The 15,348-nt window shown below is 34.9% G+C and overlaps 3 protein-coding genes across 5 annotated transcripts; 2 read left to right on the top strand and 1 right to left on the bottom strand.

Annotated features, from left to right (window-relative positions):
• The first annotated feature begins 2,067 nt into the window (after positions 1-2,067).
• Positions 2,068-3,736, top strand: LOC132282550 (probable aquaporin TIP-type). The gene is made up of 3 exons (XM_059784270.1): positions 2,068-2,246; positions 2,709-2,959; positions 3,202-3,736. Exons 1-3 carry the CDS (start codon positions 2,120-2,122, stop codon positions 3,574-3,576), a joined length of 753 nt encoding a protein of 250 aa, XP_059640253.1. The 5' UTR covers positions 2,068-2,119; the 3' UTR covers positions 3,577-3,736.
• A 35-nt stretch (positions 3,737-3,771) lies between these two features.
• On the bottom strand, positions 3,772-9,307 carry LOC132282549 (formyltetrahydrofolate deformylase 1, mitochondrial-like). 2 transcript variants are annotated; one of them, XM_059784269.1, is made up of 8 exons: positions 8,653-9,307; positions 8,360-8,472; positions 7,296-7,446; positions 7,080-7,117; positions 6,836-6,995; positions 6,445-6,543; positions 6,255-6,341; positions 3,772-4,118 (listed from the first exon to the last, which is right to left on the bottom strand). In XM_059784269.1, exons 1-8 carry the CDS (start codon positions 8,800-8,802, stop codon positions 3,972-3,974), a joined length of 945 nt encoding a protein of 314 aa, XP_059640252.1. In that variant the 5' UTR covers positions 8,803-9,307; the 3' UTR covers positions 3,772-3,971. The 2 variants fall into 2 exon arrangements, with proteins under 2 accessions (XP_059640252.1, XP_059640251.1); XM_059784268.1 differs by having other exon boundaries at positions 7,080-7,153; positions 8,653-9,301.
• Positions 9,308-13,660: 4,353 nt separating this feature from the next.
• LOC132285784 (uncharacterized) lies at positions 13,661-14,931 on the top strand. 2 transcript variants are annotated; one of them, XM_059788004.1, is made up of 3 exons: positions 13,661-13,792; positions 13,945-14,084; positions 14,623-14,931. In XM_059788004.1, exons 1-3 carry the CDS (start codon positions 13,787-13,789, stop codon positions 14,639-14,641), a joined length of 165 nt encoding a protein of 54 aa, XP_059643987.1. In that variant the 5' UTR covers positions 13,661-13,786; the 3' UTR covers positions 14,642-14,931. The 2 variants fall into 2 exon arrangements, with proteins under 2 accessions (XP_059643987.1, XP_059643988.1); XM_059788005.1 differs by having other exon boundaries at positions 13,945-14,088.
• Positions 14,932-15,348: the final 417 nt, after the last annotated feature.

Here is a 15,348-nt window from a genome sequence, read left to right as displayed (position 1 = left end):
ACAAGATCTCGATTCTCAAGTCTATGATCATTTATTCACCGTGAAGGTGTGCAGAAGAAACCAACCATATAATTGACCAACGGATTTAAATATTGAATGTATGCATTTTCTTCAAAATGGAGCCAGTGGACAAGTACAATAAATTATACTCCCTCTCTCCTCCCTTTTTGTGAGTCACAATTTAGGAGGTGAATATTTAAAAAAGGACGGAGGTAATATACTGTTTTGATTGGTTTCAGCGAATAGGTTTGTGACATTTTATTAATCCATGCCAGTTATGCTTGGCATGGCTAGTATATTTTTTAATCCCATTAATAGTTAGGATTTATTTCACGGTATGAGAGGATCTTGTAATAGTATTATTTTTTACAAAATAACAAGATTAAAACTAATATTTATTTTTATATTTATTTTGTTAGGATAAAAAAAACTCTCATTATGTTTTTGGAAAGACTGTCAACTCTTTAAAAAGAGGAGGAGATAAAATTACAGTGTTAAATAGTAACTAACTTTTATTTATTTGTGTTTTTTTTATTTTTTTATTTTTTTGATAATGAATAAGAAAACCTCAAACCTGATTTGGGTTACCAAAGGGCCTTCGGCCTAGCCGTATTGGAGCCCCCAGCAAAAAAAAACTTTAATCTAGTTCGAACCCAAATCTATATTTATATCAAATTATATTTTTTGAGGATTTGTTTATAAATTTTTAGAAATTCACGTTCATTTTTTAGAATTTTTTTGAAGGAGAGAATTAACCCAACCCAAAATTAACCCGTTATATATCATCATAATTTTTAGCCCAAATTAACTTCGGTTGAATGTTGTCTTGAAACTTTCATAACTTGGGTTGGATTCGGCTGGTCTCCCAAATCTCAACTCCTATAAATATAGGCAAGATAATTTTATGTTTTACAAGAAATTTTAAGGACTGCTTTGTGTGTAACTTAAATAGCAGTTATCTAGAATTCATAAAACAGAAAATTATTTTTAAAGAATAATTTTTATAATTCTTTCAAAACAAACATTTTTATAAATGAGTTTTTAAAAAACATACCAGACAGAGTTTTTTTATACAGTTTTCTATTTTTAATTTTCTGACAGATAACTGTTTTCATAGTTACAAACCAAGCAGCTCTAGCATTTTTATATTTTACAAGAAACTCTTGGGATTTAAACCCTCATTTCGGTTGAGGATAGGGGCGGAGCCAGCTTGTGCCCGAGGGGCACACTGGCCTGCCCTAGGTATATATATGATTTTTATTTTTATTTTTTTACACAGACACACATATCTATGTATAGAAATTTGTATATTATGCCTCCCTAAAATTATTAGTTTTCAAATTTTTTTAAAACTTTTCTATTTTTTTATCTTTTACTCTTTAACATTATTTAATAAGGTTAAATTCCCCTTTTTTAATCATACTCTAATTTGTTTCCTTCAAAATTTATTTTTCTTTTTTTTCTTCTTATTCTTAAAAAAATAAAAATAAAAAAATAAAATCTCACTATGCCCTCCTAAATTCAAATCCTGACTCCGCCCCTAATTAAGAATATATACACCATTTGGTCATAGATAAGAACATTTACTCGATCACCATCAACGTGCTTATAAAATTCATTAACTCAGGCTATATGAAGTCCCTTTAGCATTATCATTCTTGTTCTTATTATTATTATCTTCTTAGAATCTTAGGTAATGGATTATTGAATAACCTTTTATTAATGGGCTCTATCTAGTCTAATACGATCATGACATTGATCAACTCCAGGCTTAATATAATGAGGTTTGCTTTGATTAACTATTTTTCATCAATCATGCTTATCATCAAATGGTTTTAAATTAATTGTTTGTGTGTCCATTAATTTCTAATTTAGTTGTCTGCATGCTCATTATGCCTATTATATCAAATATGGACGGTGGGTCGGCACCAATCCGACGGTCTCAGCTCACTCATGTGGGTCCTGGTCGGTGCCTGCTAAGTCCCTCTCGCTAACTCCTATATGCACTATGTACATATATATAATCACACCCCATGCTATGTGAAAGCCAAGCCAACTTTCTGAGTCTCTTGATCAATTTTGAGCTTCATTCTCAGTGCTCTCAAGTTAGGAAAAAAAAATGGTGAAGTTGGCTTTTGGCAGCTTTGGTGACTCTTTCAGTGTTGTGTCACTCAAATCTTATCTTTCTGAGTTCATTGCCACCCTTCTTTTTGTGTTCGCCGGCGTCGGATCAGCGATCGCCTACGGTAAGTGGGGCCATCATTAGGGTTTACATAACCTCATTTTCAACAACAAAAAAAAAAAAAAAAAAAAATAATCAGAGATGAATTAGTGTGTACAGAATTCTATCTCACTTGAATTATTTGAGGTTTATACATACGTCACTCCCTCTCACTCAGTCTCAGTTAGTATATTTTTTGCGTTTATGTGTATATGTGTGTGTGTGTATCATGTACACTAATTGTCATGTGTATAACGAAAAGACAATATATAAAACATTTTCTCTCATTTTCACCTTGCTAAACTAACATGTTTGACATATTTGCAAGTTTCACACAATTACCTCTACAATTTTAACTTCATTATATATATATATGTGTGTGTGTGTATATATTTGTACGTGGGTGTGTGTGTGTGTGTGAGCATGATTATTTTGATTTCTTATAAATATATATATATATATATATTTGTGGTGGTTTGTATTGTAGGTAAGCTGACATCAGATGCAGCCCTGGACCCAGCTGGACTAGTAGCAGTGGCTCTGGCCCATGCATTTGCACTGTTTGTTGGGGTCTCCATGGCAGCCAACATCTCAGGTGGCCATCTCAACCCAGCTGTCACCTTCGGATTGGCCATTGGAGGCAACATCACCATCCTAACTGGCATCTTCTATTGGATCGCCCAATTACTTGGCTCCATTGTCGCTTGCCTCCTCCTCAAATTTGTTACTAATGGCTTGGTATATTTATTAAGAATAAAAAAATTAAAATAACAAACTATTCTGTATTTTGAACGGTTTAGATCACTAGAGATGGCATCATCTCACATGAGGTGTGGTGGAATCCCCTCAGACAAAGTGAACTGCACCTCATGTGAAATGATCTCTGTTTTGCTTGAATTACTCCATGTAATTCATTTTAGAATGAGTCAAATCGTATCTTAAAATCGAATTTTCATGAAATTATGTATTTGAATTTGCAGAGCGTTCCTACCCATGGAGTTGCATCAGGAATGAATGCTTTAGAAGGCGTGGTGATGGAAATAGTCATAACCTTTGCCTTGGTCTACACGGTCTATGCCACGGCTGCAGACCCCAAGAAGGGCTCGCTCGGAATAATCGCACCCATAGCCATTGGGTTCATTGTTGGCGCGAACATTTTAGCCGCGGGTCCATTCAGCGGTGGTTCCATGAACCCGGCTCGCTCATTTGGGCCGGCGGTGGTTAGCGGAAACTTTTCGGAGAATTGGATCTACTGGGTTGGCCCACTCATCGGTGGAGGGTTGGCCGGTTTGATTTATGGTGACGTTTTTATTGGGTCATATGCTCAACTTCCAGCATCCGAAGACTATGCTTAAGAGTTTCTTGTGCCAGCTTGCTGTGTTGTTAATTGTTATGGTTTATTATTGCTTTTGGAGTTGAGCTTGCACTTTGCATTTGCAATTTGTGAATAAAAAAAATTGTAGATTATGAATTTGATTGTGTACCTTCCTTCTTCATCATAAATCAAAACCAAAACAGAAGTTCATGAAATTTCTCTTGACTCGGTACACTAACAAGAAGAACTAAGTTGAATTTCTAAAATGCTGACATATGAATTAGAAGTAAATGGTTGACATGGAAGCATTTTATATTGAAAATTAAAATGAAAAATTGAATGTATATACAGATTGCAACCCTTTTCAACTGCCACCTTCTAAGAAGGAAAAAACCTTTTCAACTGCCCTCTTTCTCTTCCTGCTTCTCACTTCACTCAAAATACAACAGTCTTGTTTTCCTCGTAAGGTAGCACTCTCAGTTCGCAGTATGATTTTATTGCCTTCGCTAGGCATTGTTTCTCAAGGTTCTCAGATTTCTGTACAAAAGTCTGCAAGTTATCTCTGTGTGAAACTCTCTCAACCTGAAAAACCAAAAAAAAAAATTGGTGTCCATAAGTTTAGAACCTAGCAAAATATATAGTTGTTTTCTAATCATTATGCATAATTGACAAAATAAGAACTTAACAAATTCAACTCTTTTTGGGACTACACAGAAACTGCTTAAAGAGCAAAAACGTCCTTTAAGATGCAATCTTGTGTTATCAAGAGACCACAGTAGAGACACAATTAAATTTAGGCACCATAAAGACAATATGTTTAACATACTTACCTGAATTGCGAAAAAAAAATGTTTGATATATCTCTCATATGCAAGATAATTAGAACCTAATAATACCTTATGTATCGTCAAACAACATGGTAGGATTTACTATTTCGAACAGCACCTAGAGAAAAGATCTTTTTTTTTTACAGCAGGAATTATAATTTGCATTTAGAAGAAGTTAGTAGAGGCATAAGAGATTAAGCTATATATGATCCTCCTTTACACAATTCTTCAAATATTAACTCCAAAACTTACTTACACTTTGTATTTTATCCAATTTGACCCTTAGCTCTTCATCATCAATATATCTAATTTATTTCTGGACCAACCAATCAAATTTGTGGCCTGATAGAGCTTATAATTGGACTTACATTTACCAGTAGCTTTCTCCTTCACACGACCAACTTGATAGTTTGTTCGAATGAACCACTATGAATTTTTTACAGCTGGCTCTGATCCTAAAACTGTGCTACACCTAAAGATCTAAGCAAGATGAACTAGCTAAATGGTGGTTTTTGGGGCATGACCAACTAAAGCTGAAGTTTCAAAGAAAGTGTGTTTCCACAGGGTGGCACCCTAAGCCACACAATCCTCCTAAAGGGGTGCAACTCTCAAGCTCCGTGCTCTAAGGGCAAATCCTTCTTCAATTCACGAATTCAATTTTGTCAATCCTTGAAATCAATTTATGAATCCTCGAATTCATATCGGATTCCCATTTCTTGAATGATCAATCACATGTGACAATTATTATGCACAACATTGAACTACGATGTACCTAACAGTCTAACATGGAATAGAACTGTTAGAAATGTGCATAGCTAAAAATGAACACAATATGAAGAAAAAAGGATAATAAATATTTTCAATCTTGTTGCCCACTTCGTATTGATAGTTTTTCCTTTTTGTTATTTACTAGATACTTGTTTGAATATCTCATATAGTTAGAACATTTAACTGTATGTGTGTGTGAATGCATATATATTTTCAAACAGACGATATTGACACTTTGTAGTTTCACTTTATATGGTTAATATGACTACTATTTTTGAATTCCTTAAAGAAATCTTTTCATGTATACAGTTTTAAACAAGATCTCTTTTAAGAATCTAAAACAACTGTATAATTTGGGCTTATGTTCCTTTAAAAATAAAAAATAACTTTTGAAATTTACACTATTACTAATATTACGTATTTCCTAACATAAAGAACAATGATTACTCATAATCCACAGATTAATTTTTTTATTATTTCACCAAGTAACTGTAGTTAGGATATGTACAAATATTAAAGTGTTGTATACATGCACATATTTTATCTATATCTATAACAGTATATAAGTGTATAAGCACTCTGGGGCCGCTCCCGCTTTGACTAAATTTTAGATTTTGCCACTTTCTCGCTCCCTTTCTCACACTCACTTTCACTCTGTGCGACTTAAGTGGCACCTGCTCATGCAATATAAAATTTCATGACGCTGACCTTGAGCTGCCATCTAAGCAAGAAGGCATTCAACTAAAATCGAATATTTTGAAGTTGGTAAAGAGCTGGGCTACTTTGATAAAAATTTGAAAAAAAACAAAAAAAAAAAAGCAGATGCCAGTCACTTGTCCATATCCTCACCTCAACTTCAGTATCTTCTTAGAATACTTAACTGCCCTGTATTTCAGATTCACATGGTAGTGAACAGAAAATAGAGCTGAAACTTAAACAGTAATAAACAATTTCAACAGCTGATACCCACCCTAGCTCACGTTTGTTTTTAGTATTTTAGTTCTCCGCTATACAGTAGCTGACTCCACACAGTGGTCACCTTTCTCTCTCTCTCTTTTTGATAAATCACATAGTCAACATTTAGATGGAGGTGAAATTCAAAGAAGTGGTAGAGAATAATCACCATTTGTTCGATGATTGGCCCTGAATCAAGCTCTTCAGTGACAAAGTGACTTGTGGCACCAATCAATTTGACACCAGCATCAAAGGCCTGTCAACACCAAATGACAAATCATGCATGCATGAAGAATCAAAAGTTTGAAATGGTAAAAATGACAGAACCTTGTAATCAGTGAAAAGGCTTGGAACGTAACCTGTTTGGAAGGATGCCCACCCTTGAATGATGGCAATAGGCCGTGGTGAATATTAATTATATCCTTCCTGTAGCTCCTTAAGAAATTTCCAGATAATAACTGTGGGAGTAAAATGAATTGTGGATTGCAATCATTTTTAACCGGTGTTTCAGTTACATCCAAAAATATGTACAAGTTATACAGAAAGTAATATAGTATCAACAAGAATAGACATTAGAGAGTATAGAAAGGGTAGAGAGAGAAGCCTGGTCTCTCAAGCAGTATTCTAAACTAATTTTTTTCCTGAATGTATTCTAAATTTTGATAACACAATTGAACAAGCACAATTCTTTTTATTTGATAATGAAAAGAGGACATGGAATGGATCCAAAAAACTAACGATTTGATTTACCTGCATGTATCTGGCAAGTACAAGAAAATCGGTATCTTGAACAAGATCCAAAATCTCTTCCTCTCTTTTATTCTCCGCGGTTGTGTTCAAATGATGATATGGAATTCCATGCCGTTCAAGAAATCGAAACACGTGTGTGTTCGGGCCTCTATCATGATTACTGTCAAACAAGTATACCTGGATTGTAAGTAACGTTTTTATAAACCAAAATATTGTAAAAATGGAAAAGTTCCTCAATTTTTACCTTATTACACGAGTTATATGTACTGGAAGTCTTCCATCCTGCCACCCATGCAACAAATCAACAAGACAATGATCCTGTGCCAGCATTGTGACAGCTTCAATAAGTGAAGCGCATAAATAACATGTTTTATAAGTGCTTAGACAATGCAGTTTTCATCAACCACTTGATCAATTTAGATAAAACAAAAGAATGGAAAGGAAAAAATGAAAAGATAACCTGCTTTGAAGCAAGAACAGCAATCTTGTACTTGGGGTCTAGGTCAGGCACCCGAACAACAGACTTCATGGCATTGAACATCTTTGACAGCTTAAGGAAATCCTCATCCATTTCTACCCGTGGCCATTTAGCATGATCAAATACAAACTCACTGTAATGTTGCAACAACATTTAGTATCAGGCAGCTCAGTAAATTAAATTACCTAATTTAGGTCATATCCTAGATTGCAGAAAACTTCAAGTGCAGTGCCACCTCACTTACACAACAGGCAAACTCGTTTTATCAGGCTTCAACAGACCAACTGCAAATATTTCAAGCAAGCATAATCTATTGCAGAAATATTTTTCCTTTAAAAAAAAAAAAATGTGAAGTGAAGAAATAGGTAAAGAGCATTGTTGAAGAACTATAGACATTCCAATTGATTTTGCTCTACAAACATAGAAATAGAACCCAAAAGTTCCAATTTTTGTGATGAAGGTTAACCCTTTAAGGAATTGAAACTCTTTCCCAAGCTTTACCCATAAAACTTAGGTTTAGACAACAAAATGCTGAAATTTGCAACAAACTGCAATCCTGAAGCCAGATTTACATTCGTAAGTCCAATCTAATTTTCTCTTGGAACTTAAAATTAACTAACCAAATGCCAAAATTTTCAGCAATGCCCTATCTTTCATATTTTCAATCCCAAAACCAAATTCCTACTTAATTTTCTCTAAATCTTAAAATTAGGCACCCAAAAATAAATAATCTACACTTTTAGGTAGCATCTTTCACATTTATTACTGCTATCTACTTTCAGCCCTGGTATTTATAAAATCCCAAATGGTAATATATGGCCACAAAGTCCATTTTTCATTTCAAAACCCACATCTGTTTTATCTCTTAAAATGTATATAATCCTCTGGAACAAGTAGATAACAATCAAACAACAATCACATGGAAGAAAATTATCAGCCTTGCAAATAAAACCCATTTCAAACCAGTCGAATATACATCAAAAGCCATTAATGAATCTAATAATGGACATGCTTTAGAAACGATTGAAAGAGTGTGTGAGAGAGACCTTCTTGAATAGAAGACCTGCTTGTTTTGAGGCACAAAAACATCGGCAGTGAGTATGTTTCCACCTCGTGAAGCAATACATTCTGATAACTTGGCAACGATTCCAACCTCATCCTATTAGCAAAAAACAGTTCAAATCCCCATCTTAGCAACCCAAAACTGACTCTTCATTGACAAAACAACCAACCCAGAGATTGAATCCTAATACATACATATATACACACACATTCACATAGTAAAGCTTAAATCCTTGAAATTGGCGAGTGTGTGTGTGAGAGAGAGAGGGAGACTTACGGGGCATCGGAAGACGTGAATGCCATGGGTGAGGTTGGAAGAAGTTGAATCTTCGGGGGGCTCGCCGGATAATTTCAATGAGTTGAGGGATCTTTTTGTGAATCCGATAACTTGAGGGTTGCTCGAGAAGGCTCTACGGAGGAGGCTCATGTCCTCCTTTTCTCTCTCTCCACCTGCGTTTGGCCACCGCCACACTTCCGCGGCCTTGCCTTGATCCCAGTTATCTCTGAACAAACCTATGAGAATTCACCACGTCGATGGATTTGGTGGGAGAAGATGTGGAGATTCTTTAGAGACGACACGTGGTGCGATCTGAGAGCTTGGTGTAATGGGCCAATACTCAGAGGGCACTCATAGATTATCAATCGGTGGTTCAGATCCGTCTTATACTTTCTATATCAGTTAGTTATAGTTCAGAAGGATGAATCATAGTAATCGTTCGCAAAAATAAGAACAACACTTGGGTGAATGATGTGGAACAATAATAAGTTAAGTGCATTAAATCTCCCTCAACAAACTTCTTTTTTTCAAAAAAACATCTCTCTGAACTGTTGAAACGACAGTTAACCCTTAAACTATTTCATTAGTTGCAAAACGTTAATTGGCCATCCCAAATCTAACGACGTGAGTAGACAAAAATTTAAAAAGACAATAATAACCCTACCTCCTTCTTACCCCTTCTCTCTCTAGATTCCTCCAAACCACCCCGACGCCTCCTCTCTCTTTCCCTTCACCAGAATCTCCGTCGCCCATAGCTTCGGTCTACAACTGCCCGATTGTGCAATCTATCTCTTTCACTGACCGCATCACCACCAACTATAGTCAACATCATCCTTTAAGGTCTTTACCTTGGTCATCTTCCTTAACGAAAACCCAGTACAAGCGAGAAATTGAAAAGCCCATCACGCCGTCCTTTGCGGTGGCCGAGTCGCCGCCGTTTCAATCTTCTGTCATCACCAAGCACACCTTCGTTCCATGCCCGCCAGTAAGTCCTCCATGCCTACGGTTTGTCCTCGCCAGCAAGCGCCGTTCAGACAGTGCTCGCCGTCCTCTTCACTGCCGATCAAACCCACTTCGAGCCGCGTCCTCACTGGTTCAGCTTGCCGCTTCCTCGCCCTTTGGAACTGCAGCTTCTTGTTGCGCCATTCATCACTACTTCGTGCTTGCCGGAATTGCGACCTCTTACAATCGTCACAGATCGTGCACCACCAGCCCTAGTCATAATCTTTGCTCACCGCTGACTAGAATTCTTGCCAGCAGACTCCTTCCAGAAAGCCTAAAGACCCATCAATGTATGGAGCTGTGACCACTCCACATTGTTAACCCTTCCATCGTAGATCTGCCATCCTCCCAGTGTTCATGGCTTCTCTACTTGGATCAACTTATAGTCGTCTGATACCGGTAACAGTAGATCGAAAAGGATACAAGCAAATTGAGAAATCGACAATACTCCGGCCACTAATGTTACCGAGAACTAAGCCTGCGATTTCCCTTTGCGTTGTTCATCTGCGCTTCGCTTGGATGGGTTAGGGGACTCTGGGCTTTTGGCCATTCAGCCTTCTCTATTTATTTGGGTTTTTATTGTAAGATCATATAGAGGAACATGATTTCTATTGTTGCATCACTATTACTGGGTCCAATTGATCTGAACAATGAGCTATGATATATCATGAGTAGAACTGGGATTAATTAATTTACCTCAAATTAATTCAGAGTTATGTGATTCAATTTATGAAGGCCATAACACATAGGAAAGTGATTAGCCAGACGATGAGAAGAGAGAGAAAGAGAGTGGAGTAAGGGATGATCGCAATCTGTCAAGAGCTTGCATACGAGAGAACAATAATTTTTAATGGGCAAATCAGTAATTTCATTTTTTAGTCAACGGTTGTTTGGCACTGTGGGGGTTAACTGCAATACTTTTATAATTTAGGAGGTATTTTTTAATTCAGTGCAATTGGCTCAAAGTCCAAGGGAATTTACTGCACTTAACCCAATATTTCAAGCCGCCCCAACTTTCCCTCCCACCTCTCTTTAACTTTCTCTCTCTAACATGCAGCTTCGTCTTCTCCACTCTGCCACCCTGTTCCCTTTCATGGGAGTGGAGAGATAAAAGTCGTCTACTACGACTGTAATAAATTCAGCGTGTTTTAATAAGTGTGTTCCGTAGGTGTTTTTTTATGTTTTTTTTTTTTTTTTTGGTTTTCTTCGGCTAGATCTGTCCATGTTCGATTCCTGTTGTTTTCTCCGACAAGATTTCTGGTTTAGGTCGATTTTAGTTTTCCGCGCCTCGATTTAATCTTTTTTTCTTTGATTTGATCTTGTGCAGGGTTTCTTAGGTGTTGGAGCGCCTTGTGGTTGTAACTATGGAGCGGTTGCCGTGACGATGGTCAGACCTTTCGGTCTCTCATGTTTACTGCGTTCTCCCTTAATGGTTTCGTTTGGAGAGTGTCGAGCTCTGGCCGTTTTGTTTCCTCCACAAATCTGGAGCATGTTCTTCATTTATTTGCTTTACTTCAAGATCTGTATGCATTTTCTGACTTGACTTTATGCCTCTGTACTGTCATGTTGGTTTTAGGCCTTCATCTTGGTTTTAGGCCTTTGTACCTTTGAATGACAAAAAAAAAATTGTGGTCCAATAGATTTAAAATAAGTGTCTAAAAGTAAAAATTAAAATTTAAAATATATATTTAAAAGTAAAAGTTAAACAATATCTAATTTAATTTTAACTCTTATCGCAATTTTATTAGGCGTCATCAACGATTATCCATCCTCTGCCCAAATATTGTTCCAAAAATAAAAAGATGAATAGTACACGGTTGATGGTGGAAGAGTAACGTCCTTCACAAGTTATAATGGAAATAAATTATGTTATTTTTTTATTTTTACTTTCATTCCATTCTCGATTTTCCATGTTGTAGCGATTACAATTGTAATTGAACTTGAGTATTGCATCTTCGATATGTGTAGTAGATATTCATGTTCATCTTTGAATTGTTCATTTATTTCGAAATACTGTTGGTACAAGTAAATCTCTAATACGAGTTAGGACTTGACTCTATTAAAGTTGGCCTAGTTAGGCTTTAGCTTAGTAAATAAAAGTGAGAGTGAGCACCTTGAGGCTTGACTCATTAAGGGTATGTTTAATACGTGTTATTTTTGGTGTTTTATTTTAACTTGAAATAAAATAAGTATTTTGTTGTATTCCATTTGTTGCAAGATTTTAAAAAACAAAAATATGAAAACATGAAATGTTGAAAGTTTGAAAATTTAATGGTAAGTTGAAAATATCATTTAAGAAAAAAAAATTCTTAAAAAATATTTAGTGTTTATCGCTATATATTAAACGTTACATTTCAAAAACATATAAAAATATCAAATTGTAGTTGTTTAAATAAAACTGTTTTTATCAAACGTGTTTTTTTTAACTGTTCAATATTACATTACTCGACAAAAACAAAACATGTGCCAAACAAGCCCAAGCTAGCAAATATGTATGTTGTGATTCTTGTTAACAAGGTGGTAGATGAAACTCGATATAACTGTTTTAATTTATAATTCATTGTTGTTCTTATCAAATTTAATTTCAAGTCCAAACATGTTTAATAAAATAAGCCGTTCACCTAAACATCTTGTAGCTAAGTTCACCAGCTTCAAATTGTAAGCAAGGTTGCACAATCAAAACTCATCTTTTTTTGGGACTGTTTTGATTTTTTTATCTTATTAATATTAGTTTCAAGCTCAATAATAAAATTAAGAATCGAGCTCGAAATTGGTTGAACAAGGCAAACGAATCAAGATCGAACTTAACTACAAGTAAAGTTCATAAACTAATATATGAGTTGGACTCAAATCCGAGATTAAACAAGTCAAAGCTCGATTCATTTGGTAACCTAAATTTATTCAATTTCATCGCACAAAATACCAAATAATGTTAAAATAATAAAATCAATTAGGTCCTCAAAATAAATTCCAACTTTGTTTAATAATATAAAATTCACACTTTATAAATTAAAATTGAAGTTGATAACAGAAAAATTAAACAGTTTAATTTCAAGATACTATGTTCATGCTACTATCTTTTTTCCTAGTTGGTAATTTAGTATTCACACACACTTGTCTTTTAGTTAAACATGACTTCCCTTTGAAAAGTAAGAGGGTAGGTCACTAGTCTATTTATATGTTCATGCTTCTATCAAACGCAGTCTAATTAAATTCGCACTTTTATTTTGTTTTAGTCGAGGACAAGAATGAAAGCTAAAATAAGTTTCTATACGAAAAGATCAAAAATTAAATTCAATAAATTAAATTTTTTTCACATGTAACACTTCTTGTTTATTCACAATAACACAGGAAGATTATTTATTTTTGAAGGTTTTTTACTTCATTCACGCATCAAATACACACACACACACAGAAAAAAAGGAAAGAAAAATTAAAATAAACAAAAAACATTGAAACTGAAATTAAAATAAAAAAATACAAATTCCCATCTAATTAGTTGTTTTACCTTATAATTTTTTTTTTTTATTATTTTATATATATATATATATTTTAAAGGATAAATTACATAGAACTCTCCAATAGTTTGTCAGAAATATAAGGACCTCCCGTGTAGTTTGAGAAATTACTCAGACCTTCCCTACAAATGAAGCTAACCTACACAGGCTTCCTTTTTTAGTGATGGACCGTTAAATGCACTAACATATTGTCTAATTTACTAAAATGCTCTCAAATTGTTATGATAAATGACTGTAGTACCATCTGTATATATGAGAGAGATGAGATGGACAAAGGCTAATATGGAAATTTTAATTTATTCAGTACATGATATAAGTAAAATTCGTCATTGACTTGCTTTGACCGTAATAGAAGGAAGGTTCGTATAGGTTTCTTTTTTTAAAGAAGACCCAAGTAATTTTTCAAACTATAGAGGATGTACATGTAATTATGACAAACTATATAGGAGGTCCGTGTAATTTATCCTATTTTAAAATAGCCTCTTAGATCATAGTATTGCACAGTTACGCATCTTACATGGTAGATCCTTCTCCTAACCTTTGGGTGCACTCACAGTAGCGCGGTCATCCATTCGCTCGGCCCCCCTTTCTCGCTCTAGCTGCATACACCAAGAATGCCCGTAAGTCTCTCTCTCTAAAACTGTAAATTTCAATATGAATCCAGATCTACGATCAATAGCAGAACCCTAGGGCTACACACACAAACATGTACACAGATGTATATATAAATTTTAATTGAGTTCATACATGGTTATGATCGGATGTGATGCAGTTTATAGAGGTGGAACCACCAAGCCCTCTCAGGTACATCATCGGAGCTGCGATCATGATGGTCGGAGTCGTTTTGCCCGTCGGTTACATGATGTTCCGTAACAAGCGTGTTCCCTCCTCTTCCTCGTACTCCAAACAGACGTAGGTGTGCCTTTCATTTCTGTAGTTTCTGCGATTTTGTTCTGTTTGACCCAAAATTGTTTAATTGATACCCAAATCATAGGTTTCACTAATTCATTTGGCAACAATAATGTGTGTACGATATACATACCCACATATGGTTTTAGTTCAGAAGTTCTCGAGCTTAGTCAAAATTAATGTGAGAAATAATTGATTTAAAAATTGGGTCAAACTAATAAAATAGGGATTGATTTGGATTTTCAGGAATAAACCTTTTGATATAGAGGCATTGTGAAGGCATAGCTTTAGATTTGAATTTTAGGGATTGTGAATTTGTGATACATACTCACATAGTTTTGGCAACAACATTCTTTATATATCATAATGTGTCTTTTATATTCATACCCATATATAGTTTTAGTTTAGAAGTTCTCGAGCTTGGTCAAAACTGATTTGAGAAATTGGTTGGTTATATGTTTCCAGCATTTATATTATTATGAGAAAATTTTGATTTAAGAATTGGGCCAACCTAAGAAGATGGATTGATTTGGTTTTTCAGGAACAAAGTTTTGATATAGAGGCATTGTGAAGGCATAGCTTTAGATTTGAATTTTAGGTCCTTATTGTGGTGATGATGAAGAAGAAGAGTAAAACGAAGGCCTTGACAGATCTGCACAGTGTGAATATAGATGTATTGAACTTCAGGTTCTGGCTTATGGGTTGTTCTGGTATTCTGGTTCAAATCTATAAAAGAATATTCTTGTTGTGATATTCAAATTTTCTTCTTTGTTTTCTGTTCAGGAGTTATAATGATGTTTATTATGCACTTATTTTTGCTTTAATAAAATTCGTATCTCTATTTGTGTCATTTTAACTATTGCACCTTACAGTAGATATTTTCTTGAATATTTTAGACAGGGTACAATGACATTTTCTTGGTTTTATTTTGTGTTGGTATTTCTGTCTCATGTATGTTGTCCTTTAAATCTTTTGAGTTATTACCATCAAAAGCGAGCATTCCTTTCACTATGGTTAAGTCGCATTAAAATTTTATGGTCTTAGAAATTAGGTCAAGTACGATTGTGAAATTGATTATGGTTTGATCTGAATTTGCTCTAGAAGTAATCAATTTTATAGTATAACCATGACTTGAACTTTGAACCGAAATGGTTGCATGTGCTTAGAAACCTGTATTTGCTGAACTTTTTGAGTAGCTTTTGGGACCTTGTGGACCAAATGAGCAAAATTTGAACTAGTTTGGGTTATCCATAATTAGATTGCAGAA

This window comes from Cornus florida, unplaced genomic scaffold (assembly GCF_030987335.1).
Source record: "Cornus florida cultivar Cherokee Brave unplaced genomic scaffold, ASM3098733v1 CherokeeBrave_3.0.0_Hap2_Chr11, whole genome shotgun sequence".
NCBI classification, from domain to species: Eukaryota; Viridiplantae; Streptophyta; class Magnoliopsida; order Cornales; family Cornaceae; genus Cornus; species Cornus florida.
Note: the sequence above shows the minus strand (reverse complement) of the source record. Positions and strands in the feature narration are given on the sequence as shown.

Bases quoted from the DNA above. Each gene is read 5' to 3' on its own strand.
- LOC132282550 (XM_059784270.1), top strand. From the start codon at position 2,120: ATGGTGAAGTTGGCTTTTGGCAGCTTTGGTGACTCTTTCAGTGTTGTG. The intron at 2,247-2,708 runs GTAAGTGGGGCC...TTTGTATTGTAG, and splicing joins CGGATCAGCGATCGCCTACG to GTAAGCTGACATCAGATGCA. The intron at 2,960-3,201 runs GTATATTTATTA...TTGAATTTGCAG, and splicing joins AATTTGTTACTAATGGCTTG to AGCGTTCCTACCCATGGAGT.
- LOC132282549 (XM_059784268.1), bottom strand. From the start codon at position 8,802: ATGAGCCTCCTCCGTAGAGCCTTCTCGAGCAACCCTCAAGTTATCGGA. The intron at 8,473-8,652 runs GTAAGTCTCCCT...TTTTGCTAATAG, and splicing joins TTCACGTCTTCCGATGCCCC to GATGAGGTTGGAATCGTTGC. The intron at 6,544-6,835 runs GTAAATCAAATC...TTACTCCCACAG, and splicing joins TACTTGCCAGATACATGCAG to TTATTATCTGGAAATTTCTT.